General features: G+C 46.3%; 1 protein-coding gene across 1 annotated transcript; it reads right to left on the bottom strand.

The window, feature by feature from the left end:
• Window positions 1–1554: 1554 nt before the first annotated feature.
• On the bottom strand, window positions 1555–3006 carry LOC308311686 (ubiquinone biosynthesis monooxygenase COQ6, mitochondrial-like; the record flags this gene model as incomplete). Its single annotated transcript, XM_080758476.1, has 1 exon — window positions 1555–3006. The coding sequence occupies one exon, from the start codon at window positions 3004–3006 to the stop codon at window positions 1555–1557; it is 1452 nt and encodes a 483-aa protein (XP_080614602.1).
• Window positions 3007–22064: the final 19058 nt, after the last annotated feature.

Here is a 22064-nt window from a genome sequence, read left to right on the forward strand (position 1 = left end):
ACGGCCATAGCCGTCCTCACAAACGTGATGAGGTCAGCACATTTGGTGTATTTGGTGTATATGGCCTAAGGAGTGTTTTTGTGCAAAACTAATGCTTGGAATGGATTCGGAACCATGAAAACCCCCTAGTTATGTCACATGCTACTTAAAGAATGATGAAATTTGGACTTTTTTGCCTCATATAGGATGTTATGGGTATGATCACATATTATGCTAATAACTGACCCAACTAATGAGTCCAATCAAACGGCCACTGCAGGACCAATATCACCTTGATTTTGATTGCATATAGCAGTGTTGTTTTTGGCAGCACATTTTGATTTTAGTTTCAGTCATAGTCTCTTGAATAGTTTTCATTTAGTTTCAGTCACATTTTAGTCACCTGTGTTAAGTCTAGTTTCAGTCGACTAAATATCATGTGAATTTAGTCGACTAAATCTACAGTTGATGTGTTTTGTCTTGACGCCTTCGTAATGGCTGATTTTACTCTCACTGTTTTCAGCATGCAACCAAGTGTATACAATGACTCATGCTGGATCTCTTGTCCACTAGTCCCTAACACTTTAGTCTTAACCTCGCATCACCAGGCTTTCCACCGCCTCGGAGGAAAGCCTGGTCTCTGTTCCAAAAGTCCGGGGCCGGATGATATGCCTACGTCACGTTGCAGGCAGTTTCCCAAACAGGATGTACCCAAAATAATCCCCCCTCCCCCGCGATCAAAATGTTAGTTCCTACCAATTAATATGCTTCTGATGCGGCGTACTTTAGTTTCGTTGAATTTTAAAATACAAAATAAATATAAATGTGAGTGTGCTTTTTAGAGATTGCGGCACAATGGCAACTGGCGAGTAAAGTCGGGGGGGAACTAACATTTTGATCGCGGGGGAGGGGGGATTATTTTGGGTACATCCTGTTTGGGAAGCTGCATACAACGTGACGTAGGCATATCATCCGGCTCATACCGAAATGAAATGGTGCCCAGGCTACTTTAGTCTAGTATTTATTTGTTGACGAAATTGTCAGTATATTTAGTCTTAGTTTTAGTCATCAGCTTAGTTATGCTTTAGTTTCCATTTAGTTTTCGTCAGTGTAAAAAGAGTCGACGAACATTTTTCGTCATTCGTTTTAGTCGACGAAAACACCACTGTTGCATATAGGGCCTAAATGGCTAAATGGAAACCAGACCGCAAGGACTTGATGAACTATTCACAATTATGAAATTATGCCCGATTTCTGATCTGATTTCTGGACCAACGCCCGTTAATAAAGTATTAATTTATTACTAAAAGTAGTAATCAATAAATTGCCTATACTCATTTCCAAGTGTCTGTTTGACACAAATTAAATGTTGAAAAATGCAAGGTTTGTTTCTACTTTGATTTGACATCGTATTAGATTTTTCCATTTTAAATTTTGTTTGCCGATTAAATAATTGGGATTAGTTTGAGAACGTTCCGATATGGCATTTTTACGGCCGATACGGCAGATTCCCATTATGCCACCGATGATATCGTGCGTCACCACGACCAATCAATCCGAGTCAACAAAAACCTGTCACTTGCTTGCAAACGCCACGATGTGCTCTTTCAGCGTAGGAAGCACGTCGGTGGCCAGCATAGCGAAGGTGCGCAGGAGGACCAGGGGCGCGGCGTCGGTGGAGTAAAGACGTTTCACGAGGTCGACGGCGGCCATCATGGGGAGGTTGTGCCGCCGTCGTTCCGCTTGGTACTCCAGCAGGTGGCGCGCGGCTCCCAGGTCCTTCCCGTCGGAGGCCGCTCGGCTCAGGACCCGCGCGAGGCAAGCCACGTCCCCGAAGCCCAGGTTGGCTCCCTGGCCGGCCAGCGGGTGCAGGCGGTGCGCCGCGTCCCCGACCAGCACCACCCGGCGCCTCGTGTAGTCCGCGGCGTGGCCCAGTCCCAGGGGGAACGCCGCGCGGCTCTTCGGGCCGACGCCGGACACGCGCGGGGGAAGCTGGCGGCGCGTCGCGCCGGCGGAAGAAGACGGCGTCAGAACCGACAGCGCGCTGCGGAACAGGGAGCCGGACCGGTTCCCGTCGCTCCGGAAGGCGGAGTTGACGGCGTCCGCGAAGCTCCCCGGGTCCAGCTGCAGCAGTTCCCGCGCACGGCGGTGGCCGGTGGACCACACCAGAGAGCTGCGCGTGTCCGACAGCGGCAGCATGGCCACGGGCCTCGCGGGGAGGAACCTCTGCCACGCGACCGCGTTCTCCGCCGCCGCGGGCTCCGACTGGTGCAGCACGGCCACCACTGCCGACTGCTCGTAGCTCCACCCCGCCGTGCGGATCCCCGACGCTCGCCTCGCCGCCGAGTTGGCTCCGTCGGCGCCGATCAGGAGCTTGGCTCGGAGCGTCTCTCCGCCGCCCAGCGTCAACCGGACCCAGGGCGCGGAGTCGGCGGCGGCCGCGGAATTCGGCCAAGCGTAACCCGTCACCTCGGAGCCGTACTTGACCTCCACGTTGTCGGGGAGACCGTCCAGCCGTTTGGAGAGGGCGGCCGCCACGACGTCGTTCTCCACGACGTAGGCCATGTCGCCGCCGCCGCCCCGCGGGTCGTCCTCGCGATGGAACGTGATCAGGGCGTCGGAGCAGGCGTCCCAGACCTGCATCGTCCGATAGGGCTTGCACCTCGCGGCCGCGATGTGGTCCCACGCTCCCACGCCACGAAGGAGGGCGGCGGAGCCGCGGCTGATGGAACTGACTCTGGCGCTGTAGTGTTCGGGGACGCCGTCCATCGCTTTCTTGCCGCCCGCTTCGAGCAGCAGAATCCTCTTCCCCTGCAGATTGGGATCCGCGCCTAAACAACAAGCCATGGCCGAGCCCACCATCCCTCCTCCGGATATGACGACGTCATAGACGTCATCGCCCTGGTCATTCTGTGTGCTCACTGGTCCTCGACTAATGGTCGTTGTTACAGTAGACGGGTGCTTCTTCGTGATGTAACACCGGCTAAATCCTTTCAAAGCCAGCGACGCTTTTGCGAGACCACGCATCACAGTCTACTGTGCGCTCACTGCACAACTCACCGACTCTTCTCCGTTCACTGAAACTCTCCGTGAATAAATGAATAGAATCACACCCGTGTGAAGTGAGCGCCGGATCTCTTATCATCGTACATCATCTCGTTCTGGCCATTCACAATTTGCGTCCTCACTTGTCCGTCTTCACTTTGCTGCCCTCACTTTTATCATCAATATGTACTTGGCTCAGCCAATAAAATCATCGCTAGGATGAGGCCCTCAAACAAAGGAGGCCCTCAAAAAGCTATGCATTATGCACAATGAGCTATAGAAACAATCAATGCATTGATGTTAATATAACATACCGGTAACAAGTTTAATGTTATAGAGAGGAGTGACTTCATACTCTTCCAAATTAGGTTGGAGACTGGAGATGACAGCATTGTTACGCCCACAAATCAACCATTCATTAGCATGGTTATACATTGTATATATATATATATATATATATATATATATATATATATATACATGATCCGCATTGACAGTTGAATCTCCACTTGCTCAAATCATCCAAAGTCATACTTTCACTGTGGTAGAACATTAAAATGTTTACGTACAATTGAATATACTACATGCCACTTTAGAGAACCCCACGCAGTGACAGACTTGGGTGTTTCAGAGAACATACATTTAATATATTATCATCTCTTAAACTGTACTGTATATCCTCCGTTCAGCACTGGTTTGCTTTTATTTTGGATGTGTAGGTGATTGTTTTTGAAAATCCAACGTACAATACAACTGCTAATCAAGGTCTAAATATAGGCTGTCTAATCGTTGAAACGTCGTTTTGTTTTCAATGTCTAATCTAAGCCTAGACTGCTAAAATACTTTCATTTATAACCCATTTTTAGATGGCCATCTATAGACTAAAAAATGCTCAGTGGGAAGCTCAACTGAACAAAATAGGCCTATACATTATATAAATAGTGTGCCTTTAACCTAGTAGCCTTTAAGCATTATAGGCTTACTCAATCGGCTGTCAACCTAACGTGTTTCAACATTTGTAACAAACCGCCTGAAAGTTGGTTGAATTAGGTTAATATATAATTCCAATATATGCATTGAAGCCGCCATCTCCCAAGTTCACATTCAAGAAACTGCTTGTTTTATACAATGCATCAAGTCCAGATAGATGCATGAAACCATCACCTGCCTCAACTGAACTATTTCTTCTTCTTCCAGAACTCTCTGTAATCGTCGGCCTTAAAGTCGTCTTCGTAGTGGACTTCGTCCTGTCCCACTGTCTTCTTTACTTCTCTCTTCTTGTGACGAGCTCTACGCTCCTCCTCCGACAGAGTGGACGGGTCTGCCGGCATCGTGAGTATCCGCCTTGGTTCTTTGTATCGTATGTTTATAGTGGACCCGTCGGTTCTGACCAAAAGGACCGGATACTGCCTCTCGTATCTCTGCCTGCCGTAGCGCACTATGGACGTCTTGTTGGAACTGTGCCGGGGAACGTGCGTGTGGAAGAGAGCGGCGCCACAGACCCCCACAGAATCACAGGGTTTGAATAGGGAGGACACGGGCTGAGACGCATGCGGGGGGAGAGAGAGTGGTGGTGGTGATGATGACAAGGATCCAGTATGCCTCCTCGTGATCATATGATGGACACGCCGTGAGAACGGAGATCGAGGCATCCAGATCTTCATTAAGGACATGTTTCAGAATAAATAAAAACTTCTATATTATGTAACAAAAAAAAAACTGAAATAAAAGGTCCATATGGTGGAGTTCCCGCCTATGACATTACTACTGATGTCACAGTCTATGACGTCAGTATTATGTCAGTTGACTCCATATACCATGTACTTCCAATAATAGAAGGACTCTAGGGCTGTATTTTGCGTGTCTTAAGTACCAGTGGTCTTATTACCTAACTTGAGTAAACTAAAGACCTGGAGGCATGATCAATGCCATTTGGCTATTCTGAGTGGCCAAAGAACATTGATCACGCCTCCAGGTCTTTAGTTTACTCAAGTTAGGTAATAAGACCACTGGTACTTAAGACACGCAAAATACAGCCCCTAGGTATCTGCGTTAGAATGTTGCTAATGATGTCATCAATAGTCTGACATATAATTAGTACTGGTGTCATAGACTGGCCTGGACTCCATATTGGGGCATGTCTGACACAGAACACTTTAAAATGTTTACATTTGTATTGCATGCGTGTGTGTGTGTGTGTGTGTGTGTGTGTGTGTGTCCAGTTTATCTCTTGAACCGCCTGACCGATTGACAGAAGCCATGGGGCACAGGTCAAAAAACCAATGGCCCCTAACATTAATATACATTGTATTTTCGTGACACCCAATTTAGGCAAAAAAATGAAGTAAATACATTCGTAAAAATACCAATATGACGAAAATGACACATTGAAGAAATTTGATTTTTCTTTTAGGTTGTTAAAGGCAACACATAATTGTAAATATGCATGCTTGTATCTTGGCTATTGAGAGAATCGCTTTGTCAACCCCCTTTTTTCATTGCATTACCTGATGATGACTTAATTACTCCTTATATTATATTTAACAGCTCTGAGACACAGTTGCTTGAACTTCATAAATATCTAAATTTGCTAAACCCCAACATTAAACTTACAATTGAATACTCTCAAATGAGTATAAACTTCCTTGACCTTACGATACCTAAGTATCGAATGGAAAGGCCCCACACCACACAATCCCCAAACATCCTATATTTAGGCCATTGTTTTATCATTTTAACTACTTATGTTTTATTGTATTCTATTTTTGCCCTGTGAAGCACTTTGCGCTACATTTATGTATGAAAGGTGCTATACAAATAAAGTTTATTATTATTATCCTATATTTAGGAAGAAAACGTCTCTCAACAGACTGCTCACTCAGAGCCGACTCTTGTCACCCTTCCTAATCAGCAACTAAGACGCATTTGTGATGACAGTGTGTTTGAGGCACAAGCTACTGATATGGCTAACCGATTTGCCAGGGTCCTTGTTTACGAGTTCCGACCTCCCATTGTTCTGGAATTACTAACCCTATCTCTAACCCTAACCCTAAACATAACCACAAACACGGGAGCAGTGCATGTCGGGAGCAGCGCATGTTCGCCAACCAGCAGCGCATGTTCACCAACCTTTCTGCATGTTCGGACTATAACGGGACTTCGGATCTCTGGGCAGTCCCCTTTACCAGCAGAGGCTATAACTCTGAGGTGATTTTGCGGGCATGCAATAAGGCACATAAAAAGTGTGTTAAAAAGAAACTTCCTCAAAACATATTCAGGGACAACTGGGGTTGTGAAAAGGGTGACATTTCTTCTCACGCCTTGGATGGCAATTGGATGATTTGAGGCATTTTGTTCCAAAAATGTGTTTTGCAAACACATTTTGCGCTATAACAGGCCAATGTGAAAATGGTGAGATATATTCCTCAGCATATTAGAAAAGTCTGTGAAAGATTTCATGTAAATTGCACGCTCCGTTCATGATTTGTGTTCTTCAAAATTCGGCCTCCTGGTGGCGCTATAACAGGCCGTTCATCGTTGGCATCCAGGGAGTGTGTGTGCAAAATTTGGCATCGACCGGGTTAACGGTGCCAGAGATTAGTTTAAGAGACAGACGGACAGACAGACACACACACGCACGCACGCACGCACGCACACACACACACACACACACACACACACACACACACACACACACACACACACACACACACACACGTGCACGGACGGAGTGCAAAACATACTCTCTCCCGGCCTGGTGGAGACAATGTATTGCAGTAGCATAAATAACATTCCACTTTCACCATAGAAGTAATCTAGACATGTCATGTGAGTTGTAAGCTTATAGCCTATAGTTGTCAAGGCCTGTTCAGTGTTCTACAATATATTATATTATGCATAATATACATAGAGAACACTCCAATATGGCTGCCGGCGAGATGCACCGTGGGTCATATGGCTCTAACAAACAAATGACAATCCATCAAAATCGAACTTGGGTTACTATTTTCTGCTATCTTTGAAGTTGTGGTGCTATCCTTTTGATAATGCCATCTCGCCGGAGATATTATCAGAAGAATGTGTCTAGTAACACATCCACATTAGTTGAAATTAAATTACTATACCCTATAAGAGAATCTGTGACAGCTGCTGAAAGTTGGGGTACCATGATCAACTTAAAAGGAAAACATTTTTAAATAATAATAATAATAATAATAATAAACTTTATTTGTATAGCACCTTTCATACATAAATGTAGCGCAAAGTGCTTCACAGGGCAAAAATAGAATACTCTCATTGATTGATTCAATCGGTTTCTCTCAATGTGTAGACAAACCTACACACATTCACAACCATACCCTTGACCTCATTCTGGTCTATGGTATTACAATAGAGCACCTCACAGTTTTTCCAGAAAACCGTGATCTCTCTGATCATTATCTGATCACCTTCGATTTTACATTGATCGATTATACACCACTGGACAAAAATGTCCTTGGCAGAAGTATATCTGAGAGCGCTGTAAGTAAATTCAAGGAAATAGTTCCATCAGCCATCAACTCAGTATATTTCAACAAAATAGAGGACCTTCACACATATAGTTCTCATCAACTCGATCAACTTGTTGATAGTGTCACATGCTCATTTCAAACTACGCTAGACTCTGTTGCTCCCCTGAAAAGGAAGGTAATAAAGCAACAAGGGCTAGCCCCGTGGTACAACTCGGAAACTAGAAACCTCAAGCGAACGTCTCACAAACTCGAAAACAAATGGCGTTCAACAAAACAGAAAGAATCATGTATAGACTGGCAGAATAGCCTCAAAATATACAAAAAGGCTCTCGACACGGCCAGAGCCACCTATTATCCATCCCTAATAGAGGGAAACAAAAGTAACCCAAAGTTTATTTTTGATACTTTGGCAAAACTGACAAAAAGCCGTGATTCCACGGATCCACGTATTCCTACGACTCTCAATAGTAACGATTTAATGAGGTTCTTCAATGGCAAAATAGAAACTATCAGAGATCAAATTGATCTACAACTACTCTCGGCTCCCACTGGACTCCCCCCAAATATGGTGGTCTCAGAGGTGGCCGCAGACCCAAATATATATATGGATAGTCTCTCTCCAATCGAGCTCTCTGGAGATCAAATTGATCTACAACTACTCTCGGCTCCCACTGGACTCCCCCCAAATATGGTGGTCTCAGAGGTGGCCGCAGACCCAAATATATATATGGATAGTCTCTCTCCAATCGAGCTCTCTGGGTTCACTTCAATGATATCTTCTTCAAAATCAACGACATGTACCCTGGATCCAGTTCCGACTAGATTACTCAAAGAGGTCCTGCCTCCGGTTGGTACATGCCTACTCAATATGATCAATATGTCTTTGGTGACAGGCTACGTGCCACAATCTTTCAAGGTAGCGGTAATCAAACCTCTACTCAAAAAGCCTACTCTTGATGCAGGCATTCTAGCTAGCTATAGACCTATATCGAACCTTCCGTTTCTCTCCAAAGTTCTCGAGAAAGCGGTCGCCAAACAGTTATGTGACTTTCTACATAACAACAATTTATTAGAAGGCTTTCAGTCGGGTTTCAGAGCTAACCATAGCACTGAGACGGCATTGCTGAGAGTTACAAATGACCTCCTGACTGCAGCAGATAATAACCTCCTCTCCGTACTGGTGTTGCTGGACCTTAGTGCTGCATTCGACACTATTGACCACCACATTCTGCTACAGAGACTGGAGCATCTGGTTGGCATCAGGGGTGCCGCACTGAAATGGTTCGAGTCCTATCTGTCTGATCGATTTCAGTTTGTAGAGGTCAATAATGGCTCCTCTACACGTGAAAAGGTCAAATACGGAGTCCCACAAGGCTCTGTGCTTGGACCAATACTTTTCTCTTTATATATGCTCCCTCTGGGCAACATCATCAGGGAACACTCCATACATTTCCATTGTTACGCAGACGACACTCAACTATATCTATCGATGAAACCGAACGAAACGGACCAATTAGTCAAACTTCAAGCATGTCTTAAAGACATAAAGAGTTGGATGGCCTGTAATTACCTACTCCTCAACTCTAACAAAACGGAAGTTATCGTGATCGGCCCTAAGCCCCTAAGAGACAAGCTAGCCGATGAGAACTTTTCTCTAGATGGCATTACCTTGGCCTCCAAGGCCACTGTAAAGAATCTGGGAGTTACCTTTGATCAAGATTTGTCTTTCAAATCTCATATCAAACAAATCTCAAAGAATGCCTTTTTTCACCTGCGAAATATTGCAAAGGTCAGGCACATCCTGTCCAAAAATGACGCAGAAAAACTTGTCCACGCCTTTGTTACCTCAAGGCTGGACTACTGCAACTCGCTATTATCAGGCTGCCCAGGCAAGTCTCTGAAAAGCCTACAGTTAGTTCAAAATGCTGCGGTGCGTGTGTTGACAGGTACCAGAAGAAGAGACCATATCACTCCTTCACTGGCCTCCCTACACTGGCTCCCGGTCAAATACAGAATAGAGTTCAAAGTTCTTCTTCTCACTTACAAAGCTCTCAATGGTCAGGCACCACAATATCTCAAGGATCTCATTGATCCTTACAAACCAAATAGAACAGCAGTGCGTTTACAGTATGCAAACATGCTTACTGTTCCAAAAATATCAAAAGTTACAATAGGAGGCAGGGCGTTTAGGTCCCAGGCACCACAGCTGTGGAACCTTCTCCCGGCTTCGGTCCGTGGGGCTGACACGCTCTGCACATTCAAGACTAGGTTGAAAACCTTTCTCTACGACAAAGCCTATGGCCAGACTTGTCTCCGGGTCTAGCTGGATACCATGGTCGTACATTGTTGTGTGGGTTTGTCTCCCAGCAGTACTTGTAATATACACTATATAGGCTCCAGTAAGGCCTGCCACTAATCCAACATCCGGGGAATCTCTCCCCGGAGTCTCTTTTCGTCCTCCCCGTCGCAGTTCTGTGGACCTCTAATATTAACCCCCAACTGACTGCCGAGTGTGACCGTGGATCAGGCCTCTTCATGGAGCCCACCAGAAGTGTGAACTGGACCCGGCCTCACAGAGCTCGACCTGGACCAGATGTGGACCAGACCCCTCCACGGAGCCCACCTGCCTATTCTCTGTCTTTTTCTCTCTCTGTCTATCTCTCTCTCTCTCTCCCTCTACCCCCCCCCCCCCCCGACACGGTCGAGGCAGATGGCCGCCCACCCTAGAGTCGGGTTCTGCCTGACGTTCCTTCCTAAAGGGGAGTTTTTCGTTACCGTTGTCGCAATATTGCTTGCTCTGGGTGGATCTTTGTTGGTTGTAAAGTGTCTTGAGACAACTTGTTGTGATTTGACACTATAATAAAATTGAATTGAATTGAATTGAATTGAATTGAATTGAATTGAATTGAATTGAATTCATCATATAGCAAGCAGTAGATGGAAAACCGGAAGTCATTTTAGTGGACGGGAGCAGGACGGTAAACGGAACAGGACAGCCTGGCAGCCACATCCGGTCACGGCACACATGGTAACACATATTTGAGTGTTCTGATCCATATTTTGAGCTTTGCCTCCCATCAGATTTAGATGATGTAGTCTCTATTAAGGACTGAGCATATTCTTTGTCAAACACTGCATTGAGTCTTTTAATTTCTGCCTCCGCATTAAATTCCAATCCAACTTCTTTCTGACGTAATTTCAAAAGCTCCATCAGGTCTCCTGTTAGGTACACGCAGCCGTCAATTTTTCTCCTAATCTCAGTAGAAGGTGCTGACTGTGCTCATATATTATTATATGCATCTTCCAATAGTTTTTCTGACACTTTTCATTTCATATTTATTTATTTCGTTTCAGTCATGGTTTTACATGATTATATTCATATTCACATATATATATTTTTTTTTTACATATTCCATATCTGAAAAGAAAAGGAGCAGGAAGAAGATAAATCTTCAACATGGTGAATCAATTCAGTCAAGTCACTGTCAGAGCACTCGAATTTCAGACCTGCATGTGCAGTTCTCACATCTCCTTTCCAACGTTCATACACAAAGTCGAATTTATCCTCCATTTTGGAAATCTCTTGTTGTTTCAGCTCCTGCATTTTTGGAGTTAAAGTTTTCACTCTAGATGATTTCCTTATTTCGGCTTGTTTTGATGTAAGGGTCTCTTCTGAGACTTGTAGTTTAGCATGAATGTCACCTATTAGTGTTTCCAGGCTTTCTCTTTCTTCGTCGTCAGATTCTGTTTCAAGTTGTTCATTTAGTTTGTCATATTTTTTCTGAAGAGACTCAATTTCTTTCTCATCTTCTTGAGGTTTTCCACCAGGGGCAAGCATAATTATGTTGTATTTAACCTGCTGTATAGTATACCATCAAAGTAGGGTACACAGAAACTCTCAAGTGCAATTATTCCAAATCAAACCCAACACTGTATACATTACTAATATTAAACCTTGTGCCTATATGCGCTCTGGTTACAACAACTTGAATTATCAATGCTAATGAACTGTCAAAAACACAAATAGAAGGTATATGCATAGCAATACAACATCAATACAGCACAAATAACTTGCTATTATTATATATTGACCCTTTTGTTTGTTATTTTTCTTTGTCAATTGTTCTATTCTTGATCTATTTTCCACTGTCAAACCTTGACGTCTGGGATGATGATGCAATATTGCACTCTCTCCGCTTTGGTAATGTAGATGACGCGCACACAAGTCTCTTGTAGAACTGTAGTGTACACTGATCCACGCTACCCTCTCCTGGTGACCAGGGCCGGATCTAGCCTGCACCACTAGGTTGGGCAGATAAAATATTAGGGGGGGGGGGGGGGGGGTTCATCTCCATCTATCTACACTACCCTCTGCATTAACCCGGGCTTGGGACCGGCACAAATAGGACACTGGCTTGTGCCCTGTTGAGGCTGCATTTATTTTAATCTATCTAATCTATTCTATCTAATCTATATCTATTCTATTATATCTAATCTATATCTATTCTATTCTATTCTAATCTAATCTATCTTAATTTTTATGTATTTTTTGTCTTATTTTTTTTTATATATATTTTTTTCTTTTTTGTAGTTTTAATTTATTTAGTTCTGTACTCATGGCTTTTATTTTTTTATCTATCAATCATCATATCTGGATTTTACCCTGTTGAGGCTGCATTTATCTTTCTTTAATCTTATTTTCTTTTCTTTTTTTTAAATCCATCGATCAATCATATCAGGTTATCTATCTATCATATCAGGTGAGGTTATCTATCTATTTATCATATCTGGCTTGTGCCCTGTTGAGGCTGCATTTTTTAAATATATATCTATTCTATTCTATCTATCTATCTATCTATCTAATCTATCTATCTTACTTTTTATGTATTTTTTGTCTTATTTCATTTTTATTTTCCTTTTTTGTAGTTTTAATTTATTTAGTTCTGTACACATGGCTTATATTTTTTATCTATAAATCATCATATCTGGATTTTACCCTGTTGAGGCTGCATTTATTTTTCTTTAATCTTTTTTTCTTTTTCTTTTTTTAAAATCCATCAATCAATCATATCAGGTTATCTATCTATCATATCAGGTGAGGTTATCTATCTATTTATCATATCTGGCTTGTGCCCTGTTGAGGCTGCATTACTTTTTTTTATCTTTTTTTATTTTAATTTTTTAATCTTTCTATCGATCTCTATAACATGAGTCTTCGGTTTGTCCTGGCAAAAATGGTAACAAATTCGTCCATGTCTAATGTATTTGTTATAGATTTCTCATGTGCAAGATAACCAAGTTATTTTTTCTGTCGTGCAACATGGTGCGACGGTAGGGGGTTAGGACACGTGCCAGTGTGGAGAAGGAACTCTCACATGAAGCTGAAGACACACCAATTACAAGGGCTGTCACATACAATTTGTGCAACACAGGAAATGCTTTCTCGTATGTCTTCATGTGTTTAGACACAGTGGCCAGGTCTGTTTCGTTTGGACAACATAACTTGGCCAACATTGGCTTTGCAACAATGAGTTCACTTTTCAGAGTTGCGTAGTCTTTTCCAGTTCCAGCAAGTGTATGCAAAGGCTCCAACAAGGTGGAGTCTAGAAATCTCTCAGAATAGGGTACAAGGCTTGAAATAGCTGTCATTAGGTCTAAATTCTTCTTTGAGAATCTGTTTTCCATTTAGTCCAGGGGCCAAGCGAGATTTTGGTACCATTTTGGTGGCCGTACATTTTTTATATTTTTGTCTTCCTACATGTCTCTAGTTTATATTTTGGTATGATAACCCTTCCAATTCAGTAGCTTAATGCCAGTTATCACTCTTTAAACAAACCTACCCCCTATGAAACTGTGATGTGTGTATATCCTTTATATGACTTCTAGACAATACTTTTTGGAAACCAGTGGTCTTATAAAGAGTTGATCCTAAGGTCATTTTCTCAGTCGAATCCATTTCTGCTCACGACTTTTTTGTATTGTGCATATTTAATTAGATAATTTGCATATTTGAAGATATTAGTGGAAATAATTGCACGATCAATCAAATTAAAGTTGAATATGTTCAAAAAGTATAAAACATACGTGGAAACAAATAGTAGAGATATGTCTGTGTCCTTCTGGCAATGTACGCAAGAAATCTGGTGCCGATCGGCCCAACGGTTTGCGAGGTATTGGCCGTAGCAAATGTATACATCATTTGTGAAGGGTCTGCCGTCCACTAGGGGCAGTATATCTTTAGCTTTCCTGTTCTGTGAGTGAAGAAGAGAGCCATTTTGTTTGTTGTCAGTTTCATGTTCATTCAGAGATGCATGTTGTGCTGGTTGGAGGTTCTTCACCTAATAATTGTAAGTTTTTAGTTTATGCCTCTTTCTTTTGTTTACACTCTTATGTGAGTAACTGTTTGCTTATACTTTTTCTTGTGATAATTAGCCTGCTTATTTTAGTTAATGTTTTCCTTGATTGTTTGTTTATACTGCAGGGCTTCTTCATCTTTGTCATTAAAGAAACAATTTGACATTGAGGAGTGTATTTCTTCATGAAGAAGCCATGGTTGTTGTTGGATGCTCTGTACCTGGCTGCGCTTTCCACACTGACGACGTGTCTGAAGCTCTCGCCATCGCGCTGCTGAATAATCATGGACTTGCCCATCAGAACGCACCACCTGCCGCTCCGGCCCAGGCCCCAACCCCTCGGGGCCCGAAACTGGATCGGCCTAAGGTCGACGTGGGCGTGTCTATTGAGGAATGGAATGTATTCATCCGTCGTTGGGACGTCTTCTGCACCGGCTCAGGCATAGGAGCTGCCCAGGCCCCATTCCAGCTCTTTCAGTGTGCTGGGCCTGAACTTGGTGACAGCCTGCTGAAAGTCAATCCCAACATCACTTCAGGGACTTTGCCAGATCTCATCGCCGCTATGCGTTCTCTAGCAGTCATTCCAGTCGCCACATGTGTACTGCGCACCGAGCTGCTTCAGTTACGCCAGGAACGGGACGAGACCTTCCGCGCCTTCACTGCCAGGGTGCGGGGCAAAGCAGAGACATGTGCCTATGTTACAGTATGTGTGTGTGGCTTGCATGTGGACTATACCGCAGGTGGAGCGAGATCAATTCGTGGCGGCGACGACTCGCCACGACCTATTGTTTTACGCCATGACGTATTCTTCATTACGCCATGGCTTATTCTTCAATATGTCGCAGCGTAAACAATTAGCCGCGGCGAGAGGGATACGCCAGACGTAATATGGACTTGCCGTGGCAAGAACGGAATACGCCATGACGTATTCTTCAATACGTCGCAGCGTAAACAATAATTCGCCGCAGCGTTAAGAATTAGCCGCGGCGTGAAGACTCGTCGCGACGTATTCTTTTACGCCATGGCTTATTTTTAAATACGTCGCAGCGTAATAGGAGTTATAGGCGTAATAGTTAAACTTTGTTAATTTATTTTTTGCGTGCCGTGGTGCAGGTTATTTGTCCTAGTAGTACAATTCTCGAAATTATTCCATCATCTGCTAGTGTAACGGTCAGCGCTCTCGCCCCTATAGTCAAGGCACCGTGCGGACCCGGTTCGAAACTTGCAAATAGCAAACTTTTTTTTTTTAAGTTCTTTTTTTAGCCTATATTGTGTACCGGTATGTATACAGTGTGTGTGCGTGCGTGCGTATACAGTGTGCGTGCGTGCGTGCGTGTATGCGTGCGTATACAGTGTGTGTGTGTGCGTGCGTGCGTGCTTCATCGTATTTATTATTATTATTATTATTATTATTATTATTAATATGCAGGTAATAATAATAAATACGATGAAGCACGCACGCACGCACACACACACACACACACTGTATACGCACGCACGCATACACGCACGCACACTGTATATGCACGCACGCACACACACTGTATACATACCGGTACACAATATAGGCTAAAAAAAGAACTTTAAAAAAAAAAAGTTTGCTATTTACAAGATTCGAACCGGGTCCGCACGGTGCCTTGACTATAGGGGCGAGAGCGCTGACCGTTACACTAGCAGAGGATGGAATAATTTCGAGAATTGTACTACTAGGACAAATAACCTGCACCACGGCACGCAAAAAAAAATTAAACAAAGTTTAACTAGTACGCCTATAACTCCTATTACGCTGCGACGTATTTAAAAATAAGCCATGGCGTAAACAATAGGTCGCAACGATTCGTCGCCGCCATGAAATGATCTCGCCGTCTCTCCTATACCGACCACATTATCCGTGATGTTCTAATCAATGGGATTTATGACTCAGACATACGGCGCGAGACGCTGGGGTCACCTGACATCCTGAAAGAGCCGGTTAACGACGTCGTTTCACTTGTTGAGAACAAAGAGATGGCTCGTAATGCTCTCCCATCGTCTGCCCTGTCGGCCATGTCATCGTTCCAGCGCTTAAGGAAGGGCCCACAGGTGAGCGCCGCCCCAACCCCGGTCCCGTCAGACAAGGCGAGATTGGCCTCGTGCCCGGAGTGTAAGGGCACCTTTAATGTCTTCACGGAGGGTCCCCGCGGATGGAATACCAAGCCCCACCAGCTTTGTATTGACTGTTATAGGGCCCGCCGACGCAGGAGGCGACCGCAGCTGTCCGCCGGCAGTCAACAGGCCGCTATGGAGTTTGAGCCAATCTCCCAGAATGCATCTATTCAGTCCAGTGCCCGCCCTGGCCGACGTCACAGGGGCCATGTCAACACACCCGTCAGACTCGAGCACCACATTTTTTCGAAGGGCGAGTGGAGGCGAGCCAGGACGAGGGACCATCCCCGTGCGCTGATTACTATCTCTTTTGACAGGCCGGTCGGACTGAGTGACAGCGCTGATGGCCAAGGCTCGGCCAACGTGGCCAGGGTCTCTGCCATAGCGGACACTGGTGCGCAGTCGGACCTTTGGTCCTTGGAGGAGTTCCTTGCCTGCGGATTCTCGCGTGATGACCTGCGTCCTGTCCACCTCAGTATGTCGGCCGCCAACCGTTCCCCCATAGCTGTCGAGGGCGCTTTCTTCGCTAGGCTTTCCACAACCTCCGGCAGCAGTGGGGTGTCGTCCTGCCGTTCCATGGTGTACGTGAGCAGCTCAGTCCGGGCCATGTACCTCTCATATGATTCGTTGCTCAACCTTGGCCTCCTGCCTATGAACTTCCCGTCGGGTGACATCGGCGGGAGACCCGGAGACGGGCATGGACCCGACACCCTTTACACGCCGAGCCGTCCTTTATCTGTCTCTGCTGTGAGGTCCACTAACGGTGGTTGCACCGACCAGAGCGACCCCCATGGCGCCCAGTGCTCATGTCCCCAGCGTGCGGTCCCGCCGACACGTCCTGCGACCCTACCATTCCCTTGCACACCGGAGAACAACGGCCCCATGAAGGATTGGCTGCTCCAGAGATACGCCTCATCCACGTTCAACACTTGCCCTCATCGAGCATTGCCGTGCATGGAAGGGCCACCCATTGAAATGCACGTGGACCCTGCGGCCACGCCGAGAGCATGCCACACCGCAGCCGTGGTCCCTCTACACTGGCAGCAGAGAGTCCACGATGACCTTCTCCGCGACGAGGCCCTTGGTGTCATTGAACGTGTGCCATACGGTGAACCTGTGTCATGGTGCCATCGTATGGTAGTCACTCGGAAGCACGATGGTTCCCCCCGTAGGGTCGTGGACCTCTCACCCCTCAACAAGTTCTGCCTACGTGAGACCTTCGCCTCGGAGTCTCCATTTCACCTTGCTCGTCGTATCCCGAAGGGCACCTGGAAGACTGTCACGGACGCCTGGAACGGCTACCACAGTGTGCCCCTGCGTGAGTCAGATCGTCATCTGACCACCTTTATCACACCCTTTGGCCGCTGGCGCTACACGAGGGCACCACAGGGTTTCCTGTCATCAGGGGATGGCTACAACCGCCGCTTTGATGCTGTCCTTTCAGACTATGAGCGCAAGGAACGTTGTGTGGATGACACTATCCACTACGACACCGACCTGGAGCAGCACTGGTGGCGGACCATTGACTTTCTGACACGTGTCGGCCGTTCAGGCATTGTGTTGAACCCAGATAAGTTCCAGTTTTTGTTGAGGGACGTTGATTTTGCTGGCTTCAGGGTGTCGGACACGACCATCGAACCACTCCCCAAGTACTTGGATGCTATCCGGGACTTCCCTGCCCCAGAATCTACGACGGATATAAGGAGCTGGTTCGGCCTTGTCAACCAGGTGGGTAACTATGCCCAGTTGCGCGACACGATGGCTCCATTCAAGCCGTTCCTCAGCCCACGTTGTAAGTTCTCGTGGTCGCCCGAACTGGAGGAAGCATTCCAATCGTCCAAACGTGCCATTGTTGAAGCAATCCGTGAGGGTGTGGAGATCTACGACATGCAGAAGCGCACCTGCCTCCGTCCCGACTGGTCCAGGCGTGGTGTCGGTTACTTCCTGCTCCAACAGCATTGCAGCTGCGCCTCGGGCGTAACGGACTGTTGCCCTGGGGGGTGGAGGATCACCCTCGCCGGTTCACGCTTCCTGTCCCCAGCAGAGCAGCGCTATGCAGCCCTTGAGGGAGAGGCCCTGGCCGTGGCCTGGGGTCTGGAGCAGACCCGATACTTTACACAGGGATGTGACAACCTTGTTGTTGTTACCAACCATAAGCCCCTGGTGAAAAGTTTCGGCGACCGCACGCTGGATAAGATAACGAACTCAGGCTCAAGCAGCGTACCCTCCCGTGGCGCTTTGACATTGTGCACTTGCCAGGCAAGAGCAACCATGCTGCTGATGCAACCTCCAGACATCCTTCCCCTTCGGGCTCAGCAGACGGCCTCTCACTGGGGTTGCCGGGCATGCCTGACGACGTGGAGTCCGCACATATGGCTTCTATCCGCAACGATGCCCAAGAGCTCGGGGCCGTCTCCTGGTCCCTCCTTGCACGAGAAACAGCGGCTGATGCATGCCTCGGCCGCCTTCTGTACTTGATCGAGCGTGGGGATGGAGTCGACGTGGACGACCCCGCCCTGGCGAGTCTGTCACCGGTCTGTGAGTCTGTCTACGCACAGGATGGCGTCCTACTATATTGTGACCGCGTCGTGGTCCCTCCATCCCTTCGTGACAGGGTCCTGAGGAATCTCCATGCCGCCCACCAGGGGATCTCGGCGATGGAGCAGTACGCCCGTGCCATAGTCTACTGGCCTGGGATGTCAGAGGACATCCGTGCTACCAGGTACGGGTGTGCGGACTGTAACCGCAATGCACCGTCGCAAGCGGCCACGCCCCCTGTGTCATCCTCGCCGCCGTCCACCCCATTCGAGGCGGTGTTTGCTGACTTTTTTGACTATGGAGGCCGCCATTATCTGGTTGTCGGGGATCGACATTCAGGCTGGGTGGAGGTCCTGTGCTCTACGGCAGGCACTGATTTGGGTGGCTCGGCCGGCCTAGTTCGCCACCTCCGTGCATTCTTTGGCACCTTTGGTGTACCAGTGGAACTTTCTAGCGATGGTGGCCCGGAGTTCGTCGCTGGCCAGACACAGGAGTTCCTCCGCTTATGGGACGTCCGCCATCGTCTGTCCTCTGTTGCTTTCCCGCAGTCGAACGGGAGAGCGGAAGTCGCAGTGAAGACTGCGAAGCGCCTCCTGATGTCCAACACTGGCCCGACTGGCAGTCTCGATCATGACCGCTTTCTGCGCGCCATGATACAATTACGCAACGCGCCTGACCCGGACTGCAACCTCTCGCCGGCGCAGATTGTTTATGGTCACCCCCTTCGTGGTTCGCTTGCCTTCGTCAACAGGCTTGAGAAGTTCTCGGACCCTCGTGTCCGGCCGCTCTGGCGCCAGGCGTGGGCAGCGAAGGAGGATGCCCTTCGGACCCGGATGTCCCGTACCACTGAGTCTCTGAGGGCTCACTCGAGATCACTCCGCCCGCTGGCGCTTGGTGAGAAGGTGTTCCTTCAGAATCAGCAAGGCCCGAGCCCTAACAAGTGGGACAGGTCGGGAGTGGTGGTGGAGTTGCTTGAGCACGATCAGTATCGGGTTAAGATGGATGGATCAGGGCGGTTGACTTTGCGCAACCGGCGCTTCCTCCGTGGCTACACCTCAGCCACCCCTTGTGCCCTACAGCAGCCTGCGGCGCAGTTGCCGCCGACCATGGCCCTGGATTGCCAGCGTCTGCCTGTCCGCCCGGTCCCGGTGACGCCCCAGGGGGTCGTTCAGCAGTCAGGGGATGGACCCCTTGACGCGGGTTTGGGCTCCTCCCTTCTGGCACCGTCTGATGGGGCAGCCTCTGGCCTAGGGTCACAGGGTGACCCCGTTCCCTCTGCCCTTGGTTCCCAGGGCGACACTGTTCCCTCTGGCGTCGTCCCGGGCACGTCTCTTCAGGTGTCACGTTCGCCGCCGTCTCCGCCCCTGTCTGCGCGGCCGTGCCGCACTAGGAAGCTGCCTAGGCACTACGAGCCGGAGACTGGCCGTTGGACGGTTTAGTGAGTCCTTTAATCTATTTCAGTTCATAGCTTGCCGGACTGGGGGGGATGAAGGGTCTGCCGTCCACTAGGGGCAGTATATCTTTAGCTTTCCTGTTCTGTGAGTGAAGAAGAGAGCCATTTTGTTTGTTGTCAGTTTCATGTTCATTCAGAGATGCATGTTGTGCTGGTTGGAGGTTCTTCACCTAATAATTGTAAGTTTTTAGTTTATGCCTCTTTCTTTTGTTTACACTCTTATGTGAGTAACTGTTTGCTTATACTTTTTCTTGTGATAATTAGCCTGCTTATTTTAGTTAATGTTTTCCTTGATTGTTTGTTTATACTGCAGGGCTTCTTCATCTTTGTCATTAAAGAAACAATTTGACATTGAGGAGTGTATTTCTTCAATTTGGCTATAGACAGAGAGAGGATTTTGGCTCCAGGCTTTCCCTGAATGTAAACAGATGATTTTAAGGTAGTTTTCTCAGCAGAATCCATTTCTGCTCATGACGTCTTTGTACTGTGCATATTTAATGAGATAATTTGCATATTTGAACAAATTAGTGTAAATAATTATACAATCAATAAAGTTAAATATTTCCAAACGTCTGAATTTTGTCAGGAGTCGCTTTCCCTGAATGTATGTGGGGATGACTGATTTATCCTGTGTACATCAATAACCTTGATGCACAACAGGTGCGTAGCCACACCTAGCTCTGGGCCCAATTTAGGCCAGGTGTGACTGCTTGAATCAACCCCATCCCACCACAGTTTGTATGTTTCTTGATGTCAGCAGCAGCTACTTTTTAGCAGACTGAAAATACTTTGGCTAACTTTGTCCAACATTGTCATGTGGCAATTTTTTGTGTGGTGCATTTGATGCGTGATAGTGTTACTGATTGATGGATTGCCATACTTAAATCACACACGACTTCCAGTATCCCTGAACTGGTGCATGGATTACAACCATTAGGTAAGCCTTAACCCATTTAGGACTAAGACCAGATTTTACAAAATGTATTCTAAAATCGCAGTTTTCTGAAAAACCTATGTTTCTATATCAGTGGTTCTCAAATTATTTCATCTCAAGGACCGCCAGAATGATATGTATTTGGCCACAGACCCCCATCTGAAAATATGTTGTTCCAGAAGCAAAGATTTGAGTTAAAAACGTTAGTTAAGAGATAGCAGATCTACAAGCTTGTAGCACGGCACTCTGTGCCACGCTACGAGCTTGTAGATTATTTTTCAATAGCTAAAGTATAAGATAATGCTAACACCAAAAGGGGTTCCCGACTTCCCGTCCTGAATGGGTTAAAATGTTTGAAATTCAAATTTGAAATACATTGACTAGTGCTAAAGCAGATATGCATATGCCTTGCAGGTGTGTGTACTGTACTTTGGCCAACATTGTACAAATTGTGCCAATTTTGTGTGTGGTGGCCATGTTGCTGATTGATGGGTTGCCATACTTAAATCACACACGACTTCCAGTAACCCTGAACTGGTGCATGGATTACAACCATTAGGTAAGCCATAAACTAAAATGTTAATTAATTTTTTTAATTTAAATACATTGACTAGTGCTAAAGCAGATATGTATGTGCCTTGCAGGTGTGTGTGCACAGTACTGTTGGTAAAGTACGATACCTAAAAGGGATAAACCTTGGGACCAGAATCCTACACCACAGAAACGTACAAAGTTTACCTGCATCATTCATTGCACTGATGATGATTCAGAGCCAGCAACATTGCAAGGTCTGGAATCCTGGAAAACCCTTCTAAAAGCTGCAACAATAAGACAACACACTGCACTCTTGGAGTTAGCGAAGGGCCTGGGAAAAAGTGAAGTACCACATATCCAGTATCATCGGAAATGTCGCAGTATATTCACCATGAAAAAATGTCTTGATGCCATCTTAACTCAATGTCTGCCAATGACTGAATTGACTGATTTTTCAGCAACTCCAGCAGCGCCAACGACGACTTTATCGTTTTTTTCAGACGGGTATAACATGGAACCAAAAAAAAAAAACAAAAAAATTAAAATTAAAATTAAATAAAAAAATGTATAGA

The sequence above is a fragment of the Protomyctophum bolini genome (assembly GCF_963924005.1).
Source record: "Protomyctophum bolini genome assembly, chromosome: 24".
Taxonomy (NCBI): domain Eukaryota; kingdom Metazoa; phylum Chordata; class Actinopteri; order Myctophiformes; family Myctophidae; genus Protomyctophum; species Protomyctophum bolini.